General features: G+C 36.3%; 1 protein-coding gene across 2 annotated transcripts in view; it reads left to right on the forward strand.

Annotated features, from left to right (window-relative positions):
* The window catches only part of SLC30A7 (solute carrier family 30 member 7), a 75363-nt gene that overhangs the window by 41627 nt on the left and 13551 nt on the right, over window positions 1-20185 (forward strand). The window contains exons 9-10 of one of the 2 annotated variants that reach the window (XM_017547629.2): window positions 12022-12112; window positions 15608-15757. In XM_017547629.2, the coding sequence (XP_017403118.1) occupies window positions 12022-12112; window positions 15608-15757 (241 nt within the window). The remainder of the gene's footprint in view (window positions 1-12021; window positions 12113-15607; window positions 15758-20185) is intronic. The other variant, XR_001830679.2, reaches the window with a different exon arrangement.

Genomic DNA, 20185 nt, shown 5'->3' on the forward strand with positions numbered 1-20185 from the left:
AAAGCCCACATGAGGGCGTGTTAAAAGAAAAAAAAAAAAAGATATAACAAAGGATACAGATGAAGAGATGCGTGGGGTGAGGTATAGGGGAAGGACAGACCTTCCATGTCCTTTCTAGGCAAGCCACACTGCAGGAACCTTCATGTCTTCAGCTGTCTGGAAGCTTCCTGAACCCTGTCCTTTTGGGTTTTTATGACGGCTTCATTACATAGGCATGATTGATTAATTGGCCATTGGTGATCAACTTAACCTTCAACCCCTCTCCCTATCTGGATCTTTCTAATCATGCCTTGATCTTTCTGTATGACCAGTCCATATCCTGAAGCTACCTGCAGGCCACCAGCCATCAGTCAACTCATTAGAAAGACATCACTTTAGAGATTCCAAGGATTTTAAGAGTTATATGTCAGGAAATGGGGTCAAAGACCAAGTATATATTTTGTAATATTACATCACCAATAAAGGAGTTCTGTACAATCTTAGAAAGGAGAATAAGGATGATCTTTATGTGGTAATGTATGATTTTCAAGAACATTATTAAGAAAACAAGATAGCACTTAATATGTAGCACATGATATATAGGTTTATAGCGTAAGCTATATAAAAGCACTGCTACCTTTTATATAAGAAGAAGAGACATGCATATAATCTACATGTTTTCATATAATTTTGCAAAGAAACACTGGAAGAATAAACCAAAAGCAAATATAGTTTACCTTCTAGGCAGAGGAAAGGGATTAGAAGTGAGACTTTGAATTTTTATTTTATTTGATTATTTTATTTTTTGAGACAAGATCTGGCTCTGTTACCCAGGCTAGAGTGAGGGCAGTGGCACAATCTCAACTCACTGCAACCTCCACCTCCTGGGCTCAAGCCATCCTCCCACTTCAGCCTCCCAAGTAGCTAGGACTACAGGTGCACACCACCACACCTGGCTAATTTCTGTATTTTTTGTAGAGATGGGGTTTTGCCAGGTTGTCCAGGCTGGTCTCAAACTCCTGGACTCAAGCAATCTACCCTCCTCAGCCTCCCAAAGTGCTGGGATTACAGGTGTGAAACACCATATCTGAACAGAATATATTTTTAAATATACTTTTGACTTTGGAATCATCCACATTTTTAGCCCTTCAAAAAAATAAAAGTAAATCCAAAAAGTGAAAAGCATATTAAGATTTTTTAACTTAATTTACTTGCTGCAGAAAGAAAAAAAATGGCTCTTTTGGTTCTTTAGTTTTAATGGTCACTCTTAATCCATGTGTAATTTCAAACTCTCCACCACTAGGTATAGCCTGCCCTTAAGTTAATCTGTTCTTTTCTTTAATTAATCCTTTGGAAACACGATTTCCAGCCATACCTCAGCAACTAAATATTTTAATATAATCAGCATCCAATGTAATGTAGCAATTAACTTACTTTGAGGTATTCAATAAAAAATATATTCTCCCAGTGATATTTAACATTTTGTATTTTAGGTAATCAATTACATAAGTGTTCTTTTTGTTTTTGTTTCACATTTTAGTATTGCTTAAACATGTAACTTTGGAAGTCAGCATGGCGTATGGGCCCAGAATGGAAATTAGGTGTCAGGGATTTGTTTTTGGTCGTGTCATTTGACTATACCAGTCAGCTCTCTGATGACAGAAAACTTTCACGTTGTTTGCTATCACTGCCTCTTGCCAAGGTCTGCTGTTGTTTTTTTGTTAACTGTTCATGTTTTCCTGAGATTTTGCATTTTTCCTGTGGGCTGGTCCTTTTATATACTGTTAAAATCAGCTTCTCCTAAAATCAGGACTTTACTGTAGTCAGAGGTTCTCTGAAAGAGCCAGCAATGTCACTTTTATAACTTCATCAGAGGTAGTATCACACTCGTTAAGAGCACTCACTATGTTGATGAAATCCTACTTTAGTTTGGGTTGCCTCTGATTCATGTCCCCCTGTGACATGGATTCAAGTGCAAGTAGTTTATCTCAGAGGTGATCCTAACACCTGTAGGGGAGTGGAGAAGTGAGACAAGGAAGGGAGGGAGCCAGCATCAGGTTCATTGTCAATCAAGTTACCACCATGGGCAACTGGAGCTTAAGTTGGTGAGTAACTCAGAGACCCTGTGTAGGGCTTGTGCTTCAGAGTTCTCCTCCTGGAGGGGAAGAACGGAAATGGGATTTATAGACAAGTCCTCAGTCATTGGAAGAGAGCTGCTGAAAAGTGGGAGAGGTGAATCAGAATTGTTTCCACTTGGCAGATGTGCAAAGCAAGCTTTGGGGTCAGAGAAAGATGTTAGGCGAAATGCTGGCAGTTAGAAGGAAAAGGGATATGAGGCATGGGAGAGGTATGTCAGGGTACTGACAGGGTACCCCTTTGTCTGCTACAAAGCTAGAATTCAATTAGAAAAAGCAAAGCAACAACAACAAATAACAACAAAAAAGGAAATCACGTTAAAGAAATCAGGAAAGAGAAAAATGCTAATCAGAAAAAGAAGCTTTGTTACAGAATCTTAGTTAATCCATTCCTAATTTTCAGCAAAGAACATCCACAAATTATACTAAAATGTTACTTGTTAAAAGGAGGCACTACTCTCTTAAGTCTCCTAGTTGAAGAAGAATGGAACCCAACTTTTCCACAGCATTGCTTTCCATAGTGCTCCAAGGTGCACCTCTTTTCTTCAGGTAGACCTCATGGTAACTGCTGTGCCTTTGATTCATGCTGCTCAGCCTGCCTGATGGAATCCTCTCCATATTGTGAAAAGTCTTCCCACCTGGAAGACCTAACTCAGACCCTCCTTTACCCAGTGAGATCCTGCCAGCAACCTCCTGATTTCTCCCTCCTTACCCACCTGGCGAGGATAAGAAGAATGGCTGGGCAGAAGAGTGGCCCCAAAGATGACCAAGTGCTAATCTCTGAAACTTGTGAATATATTACCATACTGCACAAAAGGGACCTTGCAGATGTAATTAAATTAAAGATTTTGAGATGGGAGATTATTTTGATTTATCCAAGTGGGCCCAATATAATCAAATAGGGGTCTTAAAAGATGGAAAAGGAAGGCAGAAGAGTCAGAGTCCAAGAGAAATCTGAAGAGGCTATGCTACTGGCTTTGAAGATAGAGGAAGAGGCCAGGGACCAAGGAATGCAGGTGGCCTCTAGATGTCAGAAAAGTCAAGGAAACAGATTCTTCCTAGACCCTGTGACACCTTGATTTTAGCCCAATGGAACATATTTTGGACTTCTGACATCCAGAACTGCAAGATAATAAATTTGTGCTGTTTTAAGTCACACACACACACACACACACACACACACACACACACATTCACACATTCACTATATAGACAGACTGCCTGGGTTCAAATCCTACTTTAACCTTCTAGCTTTGTGAGCTTGGACAAGTCATTTAGCTTCTCTGTGACTCAATTTTTCATCTTTAAAGTGGGGACAGTGATAAATATCTACCTTATAATTTGTTGTGTGCGACTTAAATGGGTTAATATGTATATAAAGTCTTGAACAGCACCCGCCATGCTGGTAGAAAAAGTGTGTTAATTGCTTGCTTGCCTTTCTTAAAGGAAGGCTATTGGGAAGCAGACATCATTCACTTAAAGGTAGTCTTCTCTTACTGCTGTGACATGCTGTTGTTTCATGTAAGTGACTCTTATTCACTCATCATCAAATGGGGAAAGACAAAGAGGAAACAAGGCAAGGAAAAAAAAAAAGAAATACAGTTCACCTGTGTCTTCCTTAGTTACTTTAAAATGACTAGTTCTTGGCTATCTGATGGGCTAGGTCCCAAACCAAATCCTGGATGGCTTCTACCTGCATCATTTAAGAGCACAAAGGATTCACTGTACTTTCCATAATGTGCTTTTCTCCTTTTCTCCAGTGTCCTTCCTGGATCCTGGATTTCTTCACAGCAACACACTCAGCTCTTAAGGGTCAATGCTCTGTTACACTATTGTGAGGAAATGATAGGGTTGGAACACTATGTAGATTGGATCAACTATAAGTCTACCGTTTTTAACTTGAGCTAGTGATATGGTTTGGATTTGTGTCCCTGCTCAAACCCTATGTCACACTGGAGGAAGGGCCTGGTGGAAGATGATTGGATCATGGGGGTGGATTTCCTCCTTGCTGTGCTTGTAATAGTGAGTGAGTTCTCACCAGATCTGATGATTTAAAAATGTGTGGCACTTCCCCCTTCGCTGTCTGTTTCTTTCTTGCCACCGTGTGAAGAAGGTCCTGGCTTCCTCTTCACCTTCCGCCATGATTTTAAGTTTCCTGAGGCCACCTGCTCATGCTTCCTGTTAAGCCTGTGAAACTGTGAGTCAATTAAACCTTTTCTTTTTATAAATTACCCAGTCTCAGGTAGGTCTTTATAGCAGTATGAAAATGGACAAATACAACTAGGTAGACATAGTTTAACTCAGATTCCTGATATCCAGATGAAACTGGAGATTAATTGGCATTTTGATCCCATTCCTTTTGGATTTTTCTTGTTGACCTTTTTGTTCTGGGCTAATACTTGTCATTTCTGAAGCTACCTGAATGATAATTAATTTGATTTTGATAGTCTTAACAAATACTTCTTGTCTCATCTGGTTTTTCTAAACAAGGTCCTGTTTCTTGACTTCCATGCTTTTTAAAATGCAGATTTGCCTACAATGCTTCTTCTCCTGCCTGTGTCCATCCTAACCTAGCTGCTGCTTTCAGATGGAATGGGGTAGTTCCTCCAGGTCTTATTTGCATTTCTATAAAAATGTTACCATATTTAACATGAATAATATGAATTTTTTCCTGCCTGATCTTCTCTCAAAACTGTGCATATTTTGTGGAGCTTTTGGGAAGCTCTTCATTGTTATGCTATTTAGTTATTATTGTGAAAGGTTGAAAGTCATGTCAAACAAGAGCTAGTTTAAATTCCAGTAGTCTAGCATTTGACATTTTAAAATATTTAATACATTCAGCAGATGTGTTAGGTGCTTATAAGCATTGTGCTGGGCACTAGGATAGCACATGTGCTAGGCACATGGCATTTTATTTTTATTTTTTTACCCTTAACATAACTGTGATGAGACACTGCAGTGTGTGCAGAGCTTTTGTCTTGGCAGTGTCACACCCAACTCTGCCACTTACTCTTACCTATGTGTAACAAAGAACAAGTTGTTCTAACCTCTCCCAGTCGGTTTTCTCATGTGTAAAATGAGTGAGTGGTTCTAACATTTTCTTAAAGGTTACTTAAAGTTGTTGTGAGGTTTAAATTAAGTTGTTGTGAGGTTTAAATTAGAAAAAATTTATGAAAGCATTTTAAAAATGATTAAGTGCTATCTAAACAACAACATTACTGATTATTTACAAATTTGACATTATACACTGGTGTTTTTGGTCCAAAGACCAGATGTATTAGGTGTTACAGCTAAGTTCCAGAAGATTATGGAAGAGGATGACTTTTTCATGACTTGGGCTATAAGTTCTAGGGGTACATTAGGGTATCTTAATATCTCCATTATTGAGTAAACTAGGTTTTCTGTAAATATGCATTGATTTGAACCAGAGGTTTCAGAAACTCAATATAATTATAAAGTAAACCACAATCCCAGCTGATAAGATTTTGGGCTATCTGTTCTATACTAGGCTTATGAAATTCTGGATTAATAGGTAATTATCCATCACTATGAATTAGTTATATTTATGCAAATGTGACTGCATATTTAATTTAAATGTGAATTGCTTTACCTTTTTTTTTTTTGGCTTTTTTGTCCACCAAAATATGGCATGTAACATATGCCAGACCTTCAAATTTATTTTTGAAAGTACAATTTTCTTTCTTTATGTTTGTAGATTTTAAAACCCCCTGCAGTATACAGGAGGACTTAGCTCGTAAGTTGATTCATGAACATGAATCAGTAATCATGTTTTAGTTAATATTACTTGATATTTATTCTCAGATTTAAGTAGTAATTTTATCTGAAATTTTTTATTGTTAAACATGATTGTCAGTGTTCTTCAGAAGTTTTCATAATGTATACACCTTTTTTTGGTTTGTTTATGATTACTGGTAGATAATTTTATTTACTGTTGAAGTAGTGAGGCTCCTTCACTAAAAGCTGTTTCTGAAGTAAGATTTGAATATATTATTATTTGTAAAATTACTGGCAGTAAAGAGTAATAAGTAACTACTGCTCATTTAATCTGTTAGCATTTAAGGGTAAAGCTTTTAAATTAATTTTATGTTTATGATTGTATGATTATAAATTTGATTTACCTTCAGCTTTTGAAGAATAAAATCATTGCCCTGTTTTACTGGTAAACTCATACCTAATGACTCATCATCTCTTTTTATTTATGATAGGGAAATGGTATTTCATTGTGAAGACTAGAATTGGGTTAGTCAACCAGAAGTGAACCTCTAATTGTTTCCAAATGCTTACTTTTTAGGTTTGGATGCAGCTCTGAGTCTTAGCTCAGTCAGGAATTTGCTAAGCTTGTCTTTTTCTACATATCCTTTCATTATGGCTAGCTAGATCCAAGCGAAAATCTGGTTTATGATTCTCCATTACAATAGTTAATCAGAAAAATATGGACACAAACTCCTGAGCTAAACACAATTTTTAAAGGCAAAAACTAGAGTTTCTACAGGTTTCTTTTACATTTTTATGACTCTTTAAATTATTATAGAAATTGGCCTTGTTCTAAATTGCATATTACCATGTGCTTTAGCAAGTGCCTTTTTTCCTACCACAGTTTTATGACTTAGTTATAGCTCCTACAGCTGAAATTCTTGCATTATTTTAAAACTGCAGTTGGAGAAAGTTCATGTGACATATCCCTTTGCTTTGGTGAAATGCTTGCTGCTATTGAGTGTAAACATTTTATTAAAATTCTACCTAAAGAGGCAACCATTCCAAATTTCAGTATAGGCAAATCAATAAAAACTACAATTGAATGCCTTATGAAAAAAAGAAAAAAATACAAAAAGTCAATTTTATTTCCTTTTATCAGTTATGATGTCTTATAACATAATTTAGTTAATTAAAAAATATATGTTTACTTCTAACAATTTTAGAAAAACTTATCTGCATATGGTTCTTGAATTGTGTTAAAATGAGTGATCTCTAAATTCCCTTTTAATTCTAATATGATATTATCTGTGATCATGTAACTTCTTTACCAACTCTAGAGTCCTCAAACTAAGGGCCTCACGTGAAAGCGAATTTTAGGAGGAAAACGAAGTACTAGATTCTTTTTTACAGAGGCCATGGCAGGGAGTAGCAGATTTTGGGAGGTGACACACATGGAATATACACATAAAAATCTGAACAACTATTTGGATAAATCTGTAGATGATTTTTCCAGGTGACTTATTTTAAGAGACTGTTGGACTCTCTAAGGGAATGTCTTTAATGTTTGAAGGCTGATCTCCTCAAGGATTATTATAGATGGGACTCACCATCTCTAACTTACTGTGTTTTAGCTCCTTGGGGGAACAATTAGACTAAACCTGAGTATTCTAAAACAATAAATATTCTAGAAGTTGTTCGCAAAAGTTATTTCACACCTACTGCTTAAATAATGTCATTTCCCATACTGCATGCCTTTCGTTGCAGTTGAGTCAATGCCTCTTCTATTCCTTTCTCTCTTCCCCTTTATTTTTAAAGGTATGTTTAAAAATAAGTTATCAATTTACCAATTAAGAAAACCATTCACCAGAAGTTTATGGAAAGTGAAAATGGATACAAGCATACTGTGTAGTTGCTTTAAATTCATATGTGCCTTCTTTTAAATGGTGGACCCTAAATAAGTTTGATGCCTGATTTCCATTGCCTTTTCTGCAGGCTTATTAAAAGTAAAGTTATGGACTTCTCTGAAATAAAGTATTCTATATTATTTATTTTTGTATTTCCATCTAGCACATGCTTGCTACCTGGTAGGCATATTACAGGTATTTGTTGACTTGAACTTTTCAAAACTGGAGTCTAACGACCTGATCTGTTCTAGTTCTCCTGCTCATTCACTTAGACAAGTTACTTTGGTGCTCTAGGCCACCATTTCCACAACTCTAAAGTAAGGTCCCATCTAGTTCCAGAAAGTCTGATGCCAGACATATAGTAGTAGATCTTTAATAATCATTTGATATTGATTGCTTAATAAAATTAATTTGCTGGATTATCTGTTGTGATGGAGTAAATCATTTTGCCAAGTATATCTCTGTGTCATTTGATGACACTACTTTTTTCCCTTAGTATATAAAAACAATTTATATTTTTTCTCATTTCCAAATGTATCCTCTCTCTAGTATTCTTTATAGTTTAGCCACTTTTTCTTATTGAATGGAAAATATATAAAATATGAAAGAAATTGGATGTTTAAACTACTCCTTCATTTTATAGATGAGAAAACTGATGCTCTAAAAATTTGCTTAAAGCTATTTAATGGCAGAATTAGAACCCAAGAGTCATGACTTCCATTTGAGTATAATTTTCGCCTCAAATATCTAAACATTGTTAGTAGTTCCCTAGATTAAGATTGGAGAAGAACTTATCAAAATAACTAAACTGAGGGGACAGGTAGGAAAGAATCCTTTTTTTTTTATTCTCAAACAGTAATTCACGGAGAATCATTTTGGTGCCTCATTTTCTGAGTACAGTTAGGAAAAGATAAAAAATTTTAAGTTTAGTATGTAAAATATTCTGTGATGGATTCTCTTTTTCCTGAGAAATAAGGATGGAGAGAATAAAGAAAAATGATGGTTGACTTGTACCTAAGTAATATGTCACCATTTTTTTCTTTGCCTTTTTTGTAAACACAGGAAGTGTTCACCTATTTAATAGCAACACAGTAGGTAGAAACAGATACTACTGTTCAGTTTAGATGAATGAATAACCAATATTCTTCATTGTCAAAATCCTTAAGTCTATTTGCAGTTGTTTTCTACTCATTTTTTTTTTTCTCTTTACTGTTTCTGAAATGTTACAGTGGATGGCCTCAAACAATATTTGCATTGTGTAATCTAATGGCCTTTTTCTGTTTGTTTGTCTGTTTTTATTGAGTTATTTACTATTGCTGGTAATACGTTTCCCTTTATTCCAGATGTTTTACTTACTGTGCCTTTACTCTCTTTACTAGTTTCTTTTCTTAACTGCTAATGATTCCATATATGCTGCAAGATTTAGTATTGATCCCTAGCCTTAGATATACTTTCAAAATTTATGAATTAATTATGTTTAATGGATTCAGCTATAACTTCTGTTCTATAAACATTCATTTGCCAAACACCATCTGAGATGCTGGGTTTACAAACACAAATAAGATAATTCCTACCTTAAAACAGCTTTCAGTTCAGAGGGAGGGGGAAACACAAGCTGGTAATTATCATGCAACGTAATAATACTGTAGGTAGCACAGGTTTTTTTTTTTTTTTTAAATAGGAGCACAGAGAAGACATCTTATACAGTGTAGAGGGCAGTTAGGGATCAGGAAATACACCATAAAAGAGGTGACGCTTGGATTTTAAAGAAGAAATGTAAGCTGGACTGTAGAGCAGCTTAGGGACATTCCAAGCAGTGGTTACAGTTTGAGCAAAACCGTGAAAGAAACACCATAAGGTAAAGCACAAGTATGTTATATTTGGAGAGCTTAAAATAGGAAGCAAGGATTAATAGGAGTTGAAGCTTGAGGGGCCAGATCCAAAAATACACCATGTTAAAGAGCCAGCACTTAACTCCCTATGCAGTGGGGAGCTTTTGACACATTTCTTAGTGGGAAAGGGATAGGGGTCACATACCTATTTTATATAGGTTAGTCTAACGTCTCTATAAAATATGGTTGTATTAGCTATCTGTAGATACATAATAAAGTACCCAAAAAACTAGTAGCTAAAATAATATACATTATTATCTTATACTTCCTGAGCATAGGTAACTATGTTGCCTGGCTCAAGGTCTCTCACAAGCTAGTAATCAAGGTAGTATCTGGGACTGCAGTTATTCCAAGGTTCATTTGGGGGAAAATCTACTTCTGAGCTCACTTAAGTGGTTACTGACAGGATTATGTTCCTCTTGGGCTGTTGAACTGAGGGTCTGCCTAGTATCTCTCCAGCAGCATCCCTCAGTTTCTTGCCACATGGTCTTCACTATGGGACAGCTCACAACACAGCAGCTATGTGGGAGCAAGTGAGAACAAAAAAGGAGGGTATGCAAGACAGAAGCCAGAGTCTTTTTACTTAATCTTGACAGTGACATCTCATCACTTTTGCCATACCCTGTTCATTAGCAGCAAGTAACTAGGTCCTGAAATTCTACACAGGGCATGAATACCAGGTAGGGCAGGGTCATTGGGAGCCATCGTTGAAGCTGCCTGTTACATGGACTTGAGGAAATAAGACTAGAGCTGAAGGGACCATTTAGGAAGCTATTTATAATAATCCACATGAAAGATATGGAGATTATTGTGGATATGTGTAGTACAATGAAGGGGAATGAATGGAGTCAAGAAATATTTAGGATATTAAATCATGAGAACTTGGAGATTTAAGGGGAAGAAGGAATTAAGGGTGACATCTAATTTTTATTGGTTCTTAAGTCACTATTGACTAAAGAATATTTTTACTTGAATGTGACTGAAACTCCCGTCCACACTGAGCTTTCTATCCTCATCACTGCCATCTTCTCCATATTTTTAGTAAACTGTCCTTAACATTGCTCTCATTATGTCTTTCATTAGATCCAGTTAGACACCAGTTATTTCTATTTGCTTAAATTTCCGTTTTGTCTTTGTTCCTATGGTTACCCTCCTTATCCAAGCACTTATCACTATACACTTCAAGTGTGAAGACAGTCTCCTCATTTCTTTCCTATGCCCCCTGCCTTTCTTCAGGCCAGAGTCTGAAACATTTGATTATCTATATTTCTGTCATTCATTTAACCAACAATTGGGACCACTTTATGACCAGCACTTTGCTAGACCTCCTTGGGAATATAATAGTGAGCCAGATAAGCATTGTCTCTATTCTTTTGGGTTTTTATTGGTATCTCTCTTTCCTTTCCATCTGTCAGAATACCACTAGTCCTTCTTCTTATGAGACCTTCCTTGAAAGACGAATGTTCTTTTCGTCTTCATCACCTACAGCTATTATCAGAAATTTTACTTTGAAAATTTTGAAATTCTATCAGTTTAAAAGTGAGCACTGATTGGAGCTATTAAGTGTAATGAAGCAGTTTCTGACCTCCCCTCTCAGCCTACTTCAAGTAGTGAAATTGTGCATTACCACTCTGAATCATTGGAATCACATGGAGAGCTTTTTGGACATTCCCTCCAAGATTCTGATTCAATATGTCAGAAATGAAAACAAAATAAGACTATAAGGCGAATTGAATATGTGCTAGATTAGAAAATCATTGCATTAGAGTCACCCTCACCATTCTACTATTAATTGTTTTGTGTACATTTAATCATCCAAATAGCCTAAAGCACTAGTTTCAAAAGCTAATTGAAGACTAGTTACATCAACATATGCAGACTTTTGGGCACCATCCCTGGAGTATCTGAGTTCATTTCACTTAATCTGTGGTTATCACTAGGCTTCTATATTTTTTAAATAATGAAATGTGATATTGGACAAATCGACTGTTGTATTTTTCTGATCAGTGCTATTCAGATAAGTACATGTACATATTTGATAAATATAAAAGACCAGTTGGCATGGTAGGCTGTGATTACTTTGGAAGGTTCTGACCGTGTGGAGTCATATTTTAACTAACAGTTGAACATGTGATGGGTTTAGATGATATGATATTATTTCAGTTTTATAGCTTTACTTTTTCATACATTAATACATTTTCTCTGGCTCCTTTACTTTGGATAATTTACTGATCACATGGAAAAATCTAAAACAATGACTAGTTGATTGTTTTTTCTCATATTATTCTGATAAGTCCTATTATTTTCTACCATAGGGAGGAATATTATTACTTTCTTGCAGGATGGGATTGTCAGAATATGGCTTTAATAAATTGTTGTATTCCTTTTCCTTAGTGTTATTCCTCTTTTAAGAGAATCTGTTGGAATATTAATGCAGAGAACTCCTCCCCTATTAGAAAATACTCTGCCTCAGTGCTATCACAGGGTGAGTTTCAAATATTCTGAACCATTGGATTTTATTCTGTTTTCAATCTCTTGATTTTCAGCTTTCACAAATATGGGTAACATGTGTGTATAATTGAGTATTTCTTCCAAGATTGAATGCTGACCATGAAATGTAATTTATACAAGCCAGAATATAATTGTCGGAAAATACTGAACTTTACTAAAGAAAATATGGTAGAAATTGTTCTCATCTAGAAACTGAGCAGTTTTTAAAAAAATATAGAATATGTATAGCAGAGTTGTAAGCATTTATTCAACATAGAGTTTTTGAGCTCCCACTCTACCAGATACTCTTCTAAAGTACTGGGGAGGTAATGGTAAACAAGACACACTATGCCTCTGTTTCATGGAACTTACACTCCAGTGGGGAAATACAGGTACTAAACAATAAGTAGATAAATAAGAACATATCAGTGATAATTGCTATAGTAGAAATAAAACAAAGTGATGTGATAGTCATGGATGGCTACCTTAGATTCACTAAGGAAGTTGTATTTAAGGAAATTGAAACCTTGATGGCAAAAGATCTAGCCATATGAAAATCCTGGAGAAGAATGTTCCAGACAAGAGAAATTGCTAATTTCCCCTGTGGCTGGAATAAAAAAGGCCATTGTGGCTGAAGCATATTAAATAAAGGAAGGAATGGCTTGAAAGGCCGGAGAGAATGGCAGGAGCAAGATGATTTAGGGTTTTGGATCCTACTAAGATTTAGATTTAATTCTAATTCAGTAGGAAGCATTGGAAAGCTTTTAGGCAATCAAAGTGTCACAAATCCCATGTTTTTAAAAGATTATCATGTTTTCTATGCAAAGAATGTATTCTAGGAAGGATGAAAGCAAAGAAAACCAGTTCTGAAGTTATTGTCCTCTAAGTGAAAAACAGTGTTGGCTTAGACTATAGTTGTAGCAGTGAAGAATGAGATAAATATACTTTGGGGATATGTTTTTGGAAGTGGATGTTAGCAGAGGGGAGAGAAAGTGTTGGTTTATTACTTGGTAGATGGTAATGCCGCCTACTGAGACTTAGGCCTTGTTGGTACACATTTGAGGATGGAAAATCTCCCCAAACGGACAGTTCTATTCTGGATATGTTAAAATGGAAATGGCTACTAACTCCTAGGAGAAATGTTACTTAAGTAGTTGGATATGAAAATCTTGAGGTTTTGGGGACAGATTAGGACCAGAAAGAGTTATAAGTCATCAATATATGAATAGCATCTAAAACGTCAAGATTGTATGTGATTACCTCAGGAAAGGTTCCAGTTTTTCTCTTTTAGCTCTGCTTTCAACTATAAATTTGGAGCACAGGTGAGAAAGCCAGGAAAGATAGTGGTTAGTAGGGCGCTGGAAAACCAAAAGGGTGTAGGATCACAGAGTTGAAGAAGGAGGAAGTAATTAACTGTGTTGAATTACTGTGTTGAATTCAACTGTGTTGAACCTTCTGTGGGGTCAAGGAGGGTAGGAACAAGAAGTGATTGTTGACTGGCTTCGTGGACACCATTAATGACCTTGATAAGAGCAGATTCATTGGAGTGTTGGAGAAGGGAGCATGATTTGAGTGGATTAAGGAGAAAATGAACTGGGGAAGTGACAGCTCTTTTAAGAAGTGTTGTTGAAGGGAGCAGAGAAACAAGTTGATAGTGGATATGGATGTAGTATCAGGAGAGAAGGTGTTCTTTTGTTTTCAAAATAGGATGTTTTGGAACAGTATTACCCCATAGAACTTTCCCCGATAATGGAAATGTTCTGTAATCTGCACTGTCCAGTATGGAAGCCACAAACCACATGTGGCTAGTGTAACTGAATTCTTTTGAATTTAATTTCCATTCATTTAAATAGTCATATGTGTCTAGTGACTTTTGTATTGCACAGCACAGCTCTAGAACGTGTGCATTAACTGATGGTAACAGTCCAACTGAGAGGAAGAAATTGTTATAGTACTAAAGGAGATTATTAAAGGAATGCCGTCTTGAGAAGGTGAGAAAGGATAGAACTCAAAGTGCACCGGAAGGATTAATTGTTGATAGCAGCAGGGATGCTGTATCTTCAGAGGGAATACAGAAGTGCTGACCTAGACGATGGGCCACTGGCAGATTTAATGGTAAAGAATAAGGGATTTTCTTTGTACATCTGTTTGCTCTATAATTTATCAGGCAGTGTAATCCTGCAGAGACATCAGAAGGATAGAGGAAAAAGGAGAAGGTATAAAATAATCTTTTGATACAGGGAAAATACATATTGCCCATTCAAGATTTGTGGTTATTATTTTAAGGTAGCCTCAATCAGCATGATTGTTACTAATTGTTATACATAGTTTCTCTTCTTCACAATAAACTACAGAGGAAGTATCATCTTCCTTTCCCTAGATAAAATTGAGGCTCACCTTAAGTCCAAATGCTAGTGGCTGAATCGGGATTCTAATCCACATCACTCTGACTCTAAAAGTCATGTTCTTTCTACTATACCACACTGCCTTTTCATCTGTAACTACACTTTCCTCCCATTTTTTAATTTGGAAAATTAAGCTAGTTTCTACAGGAATTATTCTTTAGTTTGTGTTTTAAGATAACTGCAATCATGTACTTGTACTGCTGCATATGGATATAGAAGATACCTTTTCAATCGAAATCAGGTTGTTTCATTAACCGTGGACCATTCCATGAGGATGCCACGTAGAAAAATGTTCAGGGATATCCGGTTAAAACAGCTATGTTGTCAAGAGTCCAAAAAGAGGAAGAAAAAGTACACTTTGATCTTTTCCCCCCAGTAAAAGCAGCTTTTTAAAAAGGCACAGTAGGTATTATCTCAATTTCCCATCAACTGCCCTGGAGTTTATAGAAAATAATGACTACATTCATCAAATTCTGATAAAAAATAAATATTTTTGATAGATAACACATTCACAGAGAAGCCTCCCTCTTTCTTTGTAAACTTCTGTAATTTTTATGAAAATCTTTTCACATTGAGCTTTTTTCTTTTAACTTCTGGTTATTGATCTTAGTTCAGCTCCTCCAGATCAATGTAGGGATGCAGAACAATAGCAGGGATTTGAGTATCTGTATTTTTCCTGATCTTTAGGGAATACATCTAATGTTTCATCCTTATTTTTCTTACATTTTTGATAGTTAAACTTTAATAAGTTAAGGAAGTGTCCTTCTAATAATTTTTTTTCCGAATCATAAATAGGTTTTGAACATTATTAAGTGATTGTTACTATAAATTACCCTGTGGGGGATACTCTCAGGTATGTCCTGCAAATTTTGACGTATGTTCATTTGTATTTCCCAAACACTTGTCGTGGTGCCTGTCACATAATGAGCACTCAATAAGTATGTATTATTTATTCAAATACCCTCCTTTCCTCTTTTTAAACTGGAGGATAGTATTCATGTTTACTGATATGATGCATAATAATTTAATTGGAAGGGGGTTAGTTGACTTGATTATGATGTTAATATCTCTTTTTTGTATTTCAGGTACAGCAGTTGCAAGGAGTTTACAGTTTACAGGAACAGCACTTCTGGACTTTATGTTCTGATGTTTACGTTGGGACTTTGAAATTAGTAGTAGCACCTGATGCCGATGCCAGGTGGATTTTAAGCCAAACACATAATATTTTTACTCAGGTATATCTTTTTTACTAACCTCTTTTAAGGGTCTTAAAATTTTTTGTGACTGGTAGTTTTAAAAATATTTACAAGGCCAAGGTGAGAGACTGGCTTGAGGCTAGGATTTCTAGACAAGTGTGGGTAACATAGTGAGACCCTGTCTCTACAAAACATAAAATTAGCTGGGCATTTTGACATGTACTTATAGTCCCAGCTGCTTGGGAGGCTGAGGCCAGTGGGTTGCTGGAGCCCAGAAGTTTGCAGCTGCAGTGAATTATGATCCAGTTGTACTCCAGCCTGGGCCACAGAGCATGACCCTGCCTCAAAAAGTAATAATAATAATTACTATTTATTGTAACAAATATATATACTACTAAACTATAAGCTAAGCATAAAACCACATTTTTTTTCCAACCACAGAGTCAAGTTTCGGAAACACTTTAGTTAATATGCTTCGGGAATATGAAGATAGTTCCTATTTACTCATCACTGTACTTATTTGAGTTCCTTCAAGAAAAAAGGAGTTCTTTTGCTGCACATTTCTTATAAGATATGCAGTTCCTTTACTGCACATTTCTTATATGTTAGATGCTATTTGAAGCCAAGAATTCTAAAAAAGTGTTTGGAATAAGAACAGTATCTTGTCAGTGGCTTTAACTAAAAGTAAATGATTAACTTTTTTGTGTGACAGCAAAACCATGGTCACCTACTGTGTGATTTAATAACTTTATGTGCTGTTGAGTTTTTCTTAATAGTGCATTTAGAATCGTGAATTAGTCAGTGCATGGTCTACAACCAAATTCTTTCAGTTCATGATTAACATAGCTGTGTGACTGACAATCAAAGACTGATTACTGTGGTATGTATTGTGTATATTTTAGGAGAATAAGATGATGTCAGTAACATCTAAGAAAGAGGTAGAGAGAATATAAATTCTTTTCGGTATAGTTTGTTCGAACATTGGGAAAAAAACCTAGACACTGATACCACTGTCAGAATCATCTAACACAGTAGTCCCCAACCATTTTGGCACCAGGGACCAGTTTCGTGAAAGACAAGTTTTCCGTGAACAGTGGTTGGGAGTAGTGGTGGGAGGGATAGTTTTGGGATTAAACTGTTCTGTCTCAGATCATTAAGCATTAGATTCTCATAAAAAGTGCACAGCCTAGATCCCTCACATGCGCAGTTCACAATAGGGTTTGTGCTGCTGTGAGAAGCGTATGTCACAGTTCACTCACCACTCACCACTGTGAGTGGCCTGGTTTCCAACAAGCTATGGACCAGTACTGGCCCATGGCCCAGGGGTTAGGGATCCCTGATCTAATGCATAGGTCTAATGAAGAAACAGGTTCCATGTGTTAAAAAATCTGTGGTTGAAACTGACATTATGTGCCTCCTGATGTGATACCTTGGGGAATATTGAACATGACCTATGTGGTACTCCTACTAAAAACGTTTAACTTGAATCTGTGGGCAAACATCCAGACAAATACAGCAACCTCCCTAAGACTGTTAACTTAGATTCTTTTAAAAAGTGCCAGTGTCATGAAAGGAGAAAAAGGTAGGGGATAATTCTAGATGAGAGGAGACTTCACAATAAAACGCAATGTGTGGTTCTTGATTGGATCTTGGACCAGGGGATAAAAAGCAACCACTGAAGGAAAGTATTGGATAATCAAAGAAATTTGAACACAGACTGTAGTAATTCATTTAATTGTATAGGTGGTTCAGTTTCTTGGATGTGGTAATGGTATTGTGTTTATAGAAGAATGTTCTTAATTCTTAGGAGATACATGTTGAAAGATTTAATGGCAAAGTAGCCAGATATTTAATTTTCAAATATTTTGGCAAAAATAAAAAGATTACATATTAATATGTAGAGAGATGAAGCAAACTGGCAAAATATTAACAGTTGGTGAATATAGGTGAAGGGCTTACAGCTATTTATTTTACTATTATTTTGACTTTAAAATTTTTCAAAATAGGCCAGGTGTGGTGGCTCACACCTGTAATCCCAGCGCTTTGGGAGGGCAAGGTGGGCAGATCACCTGAAGTCAGGAGTTCAAGGTCAGCCTGGCCAATGTGGTGAAACCCCATGTCTACTAAAAATCAAAAAAATTAGCCGGATGTGGTGGTGCATGCCTGTAATCCCAGCTACTCAGGAGGCCAAGGCAGGAGAATTCCACTTGAACTCAGGAGGCGGAGGTTGCAGTGAGCTGAGAGCACACCATTGCACTCCAGCCTGGGTGACAGAGTGAGACTCTGTCTCAAAAAAAAAATTTTTTTTTTCCAAAATAAAAAGTTGAAAAATAAAAACGGTGGCTCCTCATTGCCATCCAGGTAAAGCCCAGACTTTCCAGCATGAACCAACTGACTTTTAAAGTCTCTCTCCTGCTTTTCATTGCCATGTACTTTATACTCCAAACCCATCAGACTGTTTTCTGTGTGGGACAAAATCCTGCTCTTAACTTAAAGATCCAATGCAATTGTTACTTGCTGTCTGAAACCTTAAGTGTCCCACAAAGCAGAATTACTTTGTCCTATGTCATACATGTATTGTACAACTTGTGTGCAAGTTCCTACCAGCTGTCATGATTTTGCATTTCCCATACTTAGAAGAGTATATGTGTATAATGACTTTGTTGAATAAATAGATTTTAAAAACTGTATTTGATTAAAGCCATCTTTATATATGCTAAATATGGAAAAATATTGTTGGATTCCCATTGGTCTTTTTTAACCACAAGCACAAAAAGATCTTTTTTTTTTGTTTGTTTGTTTTGTTTTGTTTTGTTTTGAGACGGAGTCTCGCTCTTGTTACCCAGGCTGGAGTGCAATGGCGCGATCTCGGCTCACCGCAACCTTCGCCTCCTGGGTTCAGGCAATTCTCCTGCCTCAGCCTGCTGAGTAGCTGGGATTACAGGCACGTGCCACCATGCCCAGCTGATTTTTTTTTTTTTTTGTATTTTTAGTAGAGACGGGGTTTCACCATGTTGACCAGGATGGTCTCGATCTCTTGACCTCATGATCCACCCGCCTCGGCCTCCCAAAGTGCTGGGATTACAGGCGTGAGCCACCGCGCCCGGCCACAAAAAGACCTTAATGAGATCTAGACTCTATGTTTCTGATAAAGAGAAATGTGTGGTTAGGTCCCTTTAGGAATAAATTAATGAAATAATCTTATGTATAATTAGGATTTACTCCAATGCTAATCTTATGTGTAATCAAGACATACACTACTACAAAACAATATGCTGGTGCTGCTTATTTATTTCAGAATTCTAACAACTAGGTGTCTTTCTTAACAGACACTGTAAGTCTACATCATTACGACTTTCATAATGAAGCATGCAAGACCTTCACAGTGTGTCTGAATCCTTGTCACACCTTCTACATGTTTCAGGGAGAAGATAATCCGGCTAGCAGTAATGTTTCTTTTCACTGACATTTCCAGATGATTTTTTCCCTCCTTTACCCTGAATTTTCTGCTAGGTATGCCATGTCCTTTCACTCTCATAGTGTGAGCTTCTGTTGAGCCCTAGGATAACGTCCTGTCCTCTCCTAGGACTTCGGCAAAATTTGCCCTCTGAAAAGGAATGCAATTTCTAGTTTTCGAAATGTGCAAGCAGCTGTGTCCAGGTTGAGGACCTGCTGAAGTTGCCATTCAAGTAAGCGGAGGGAGGTTCTTCTGTAGCCTTAGAAATGTTGGCTTTTAAAATGGCTGAAATTGGAAGTTTATTCAGTTGTTTCTTTGGTTTTGGAAACTGCATTTGACCTTTGAATATTTTAAGCCCTGAAAAAATGACCTTTTTATCAGCTAAGGTGAAGTCCACTTTATTTCATTCCTTGCAGAGACCAGGGATTCTTTGAGGCTTGCAGTGAAGGTGGTTCAACACATTTTTCCTAGGGGAGAAGGGAGTCACTCTACTAATGACTTTCATTCCTGCATTTAATGATTTTAAAATTGTTTGATGATCACTGTTTTAGTTCTGACATACACAAAACTGATATTTTTCATGAACTTACTTTCCTTTTCTGCATATATCCTAGTAATGCATATCCTTATGCAATTAGTATATGCCAAGGATTTCAGGAGCATTTTTATTTTATGAAAGGAAATTTAAATTTTAAAATTTTCCTTTTAATCTTAAATTACATCTTATCACTTTTATTTATCAAAAATAACAAAACTCAAACTGCTTCCTTTTTGAGCACACAAAATATTTCTTATAGACAAATTTAAAATACTGGTGTCCTTTGTTCCAAAGGACCAAAAAAAAAGATTTTTTTCAATAATAAGTTATAGCTTTTGGTTTATTACATTTTTAGGTGTCTTTCCTACAGCTGATCTTAAATTAGAATTTAAGCGATGGTTTTTGGTTAAAAATTGTTTTGTTAAAACTTTTTTTTTTTTTTATTTTATTTTATTTTATTTTATTTTTTTTT

This window comes from Cebus imitator, unplaced genomic scaffold (genome assembly GCF_001604975.1).
Source record: "Cebus imitator isolate Cc_AM_T3 unplaced genomic scaffold, Cebus_imitator-1.0 Scaffold199, whole genome shotgun sequence".
Taxonomy (NCBI): domain Eukaryota; kingdom Metazoa; phylum Chordata; class Mammalia; order Primates; family Cebidae; genus Cebus; species Cebus imitator.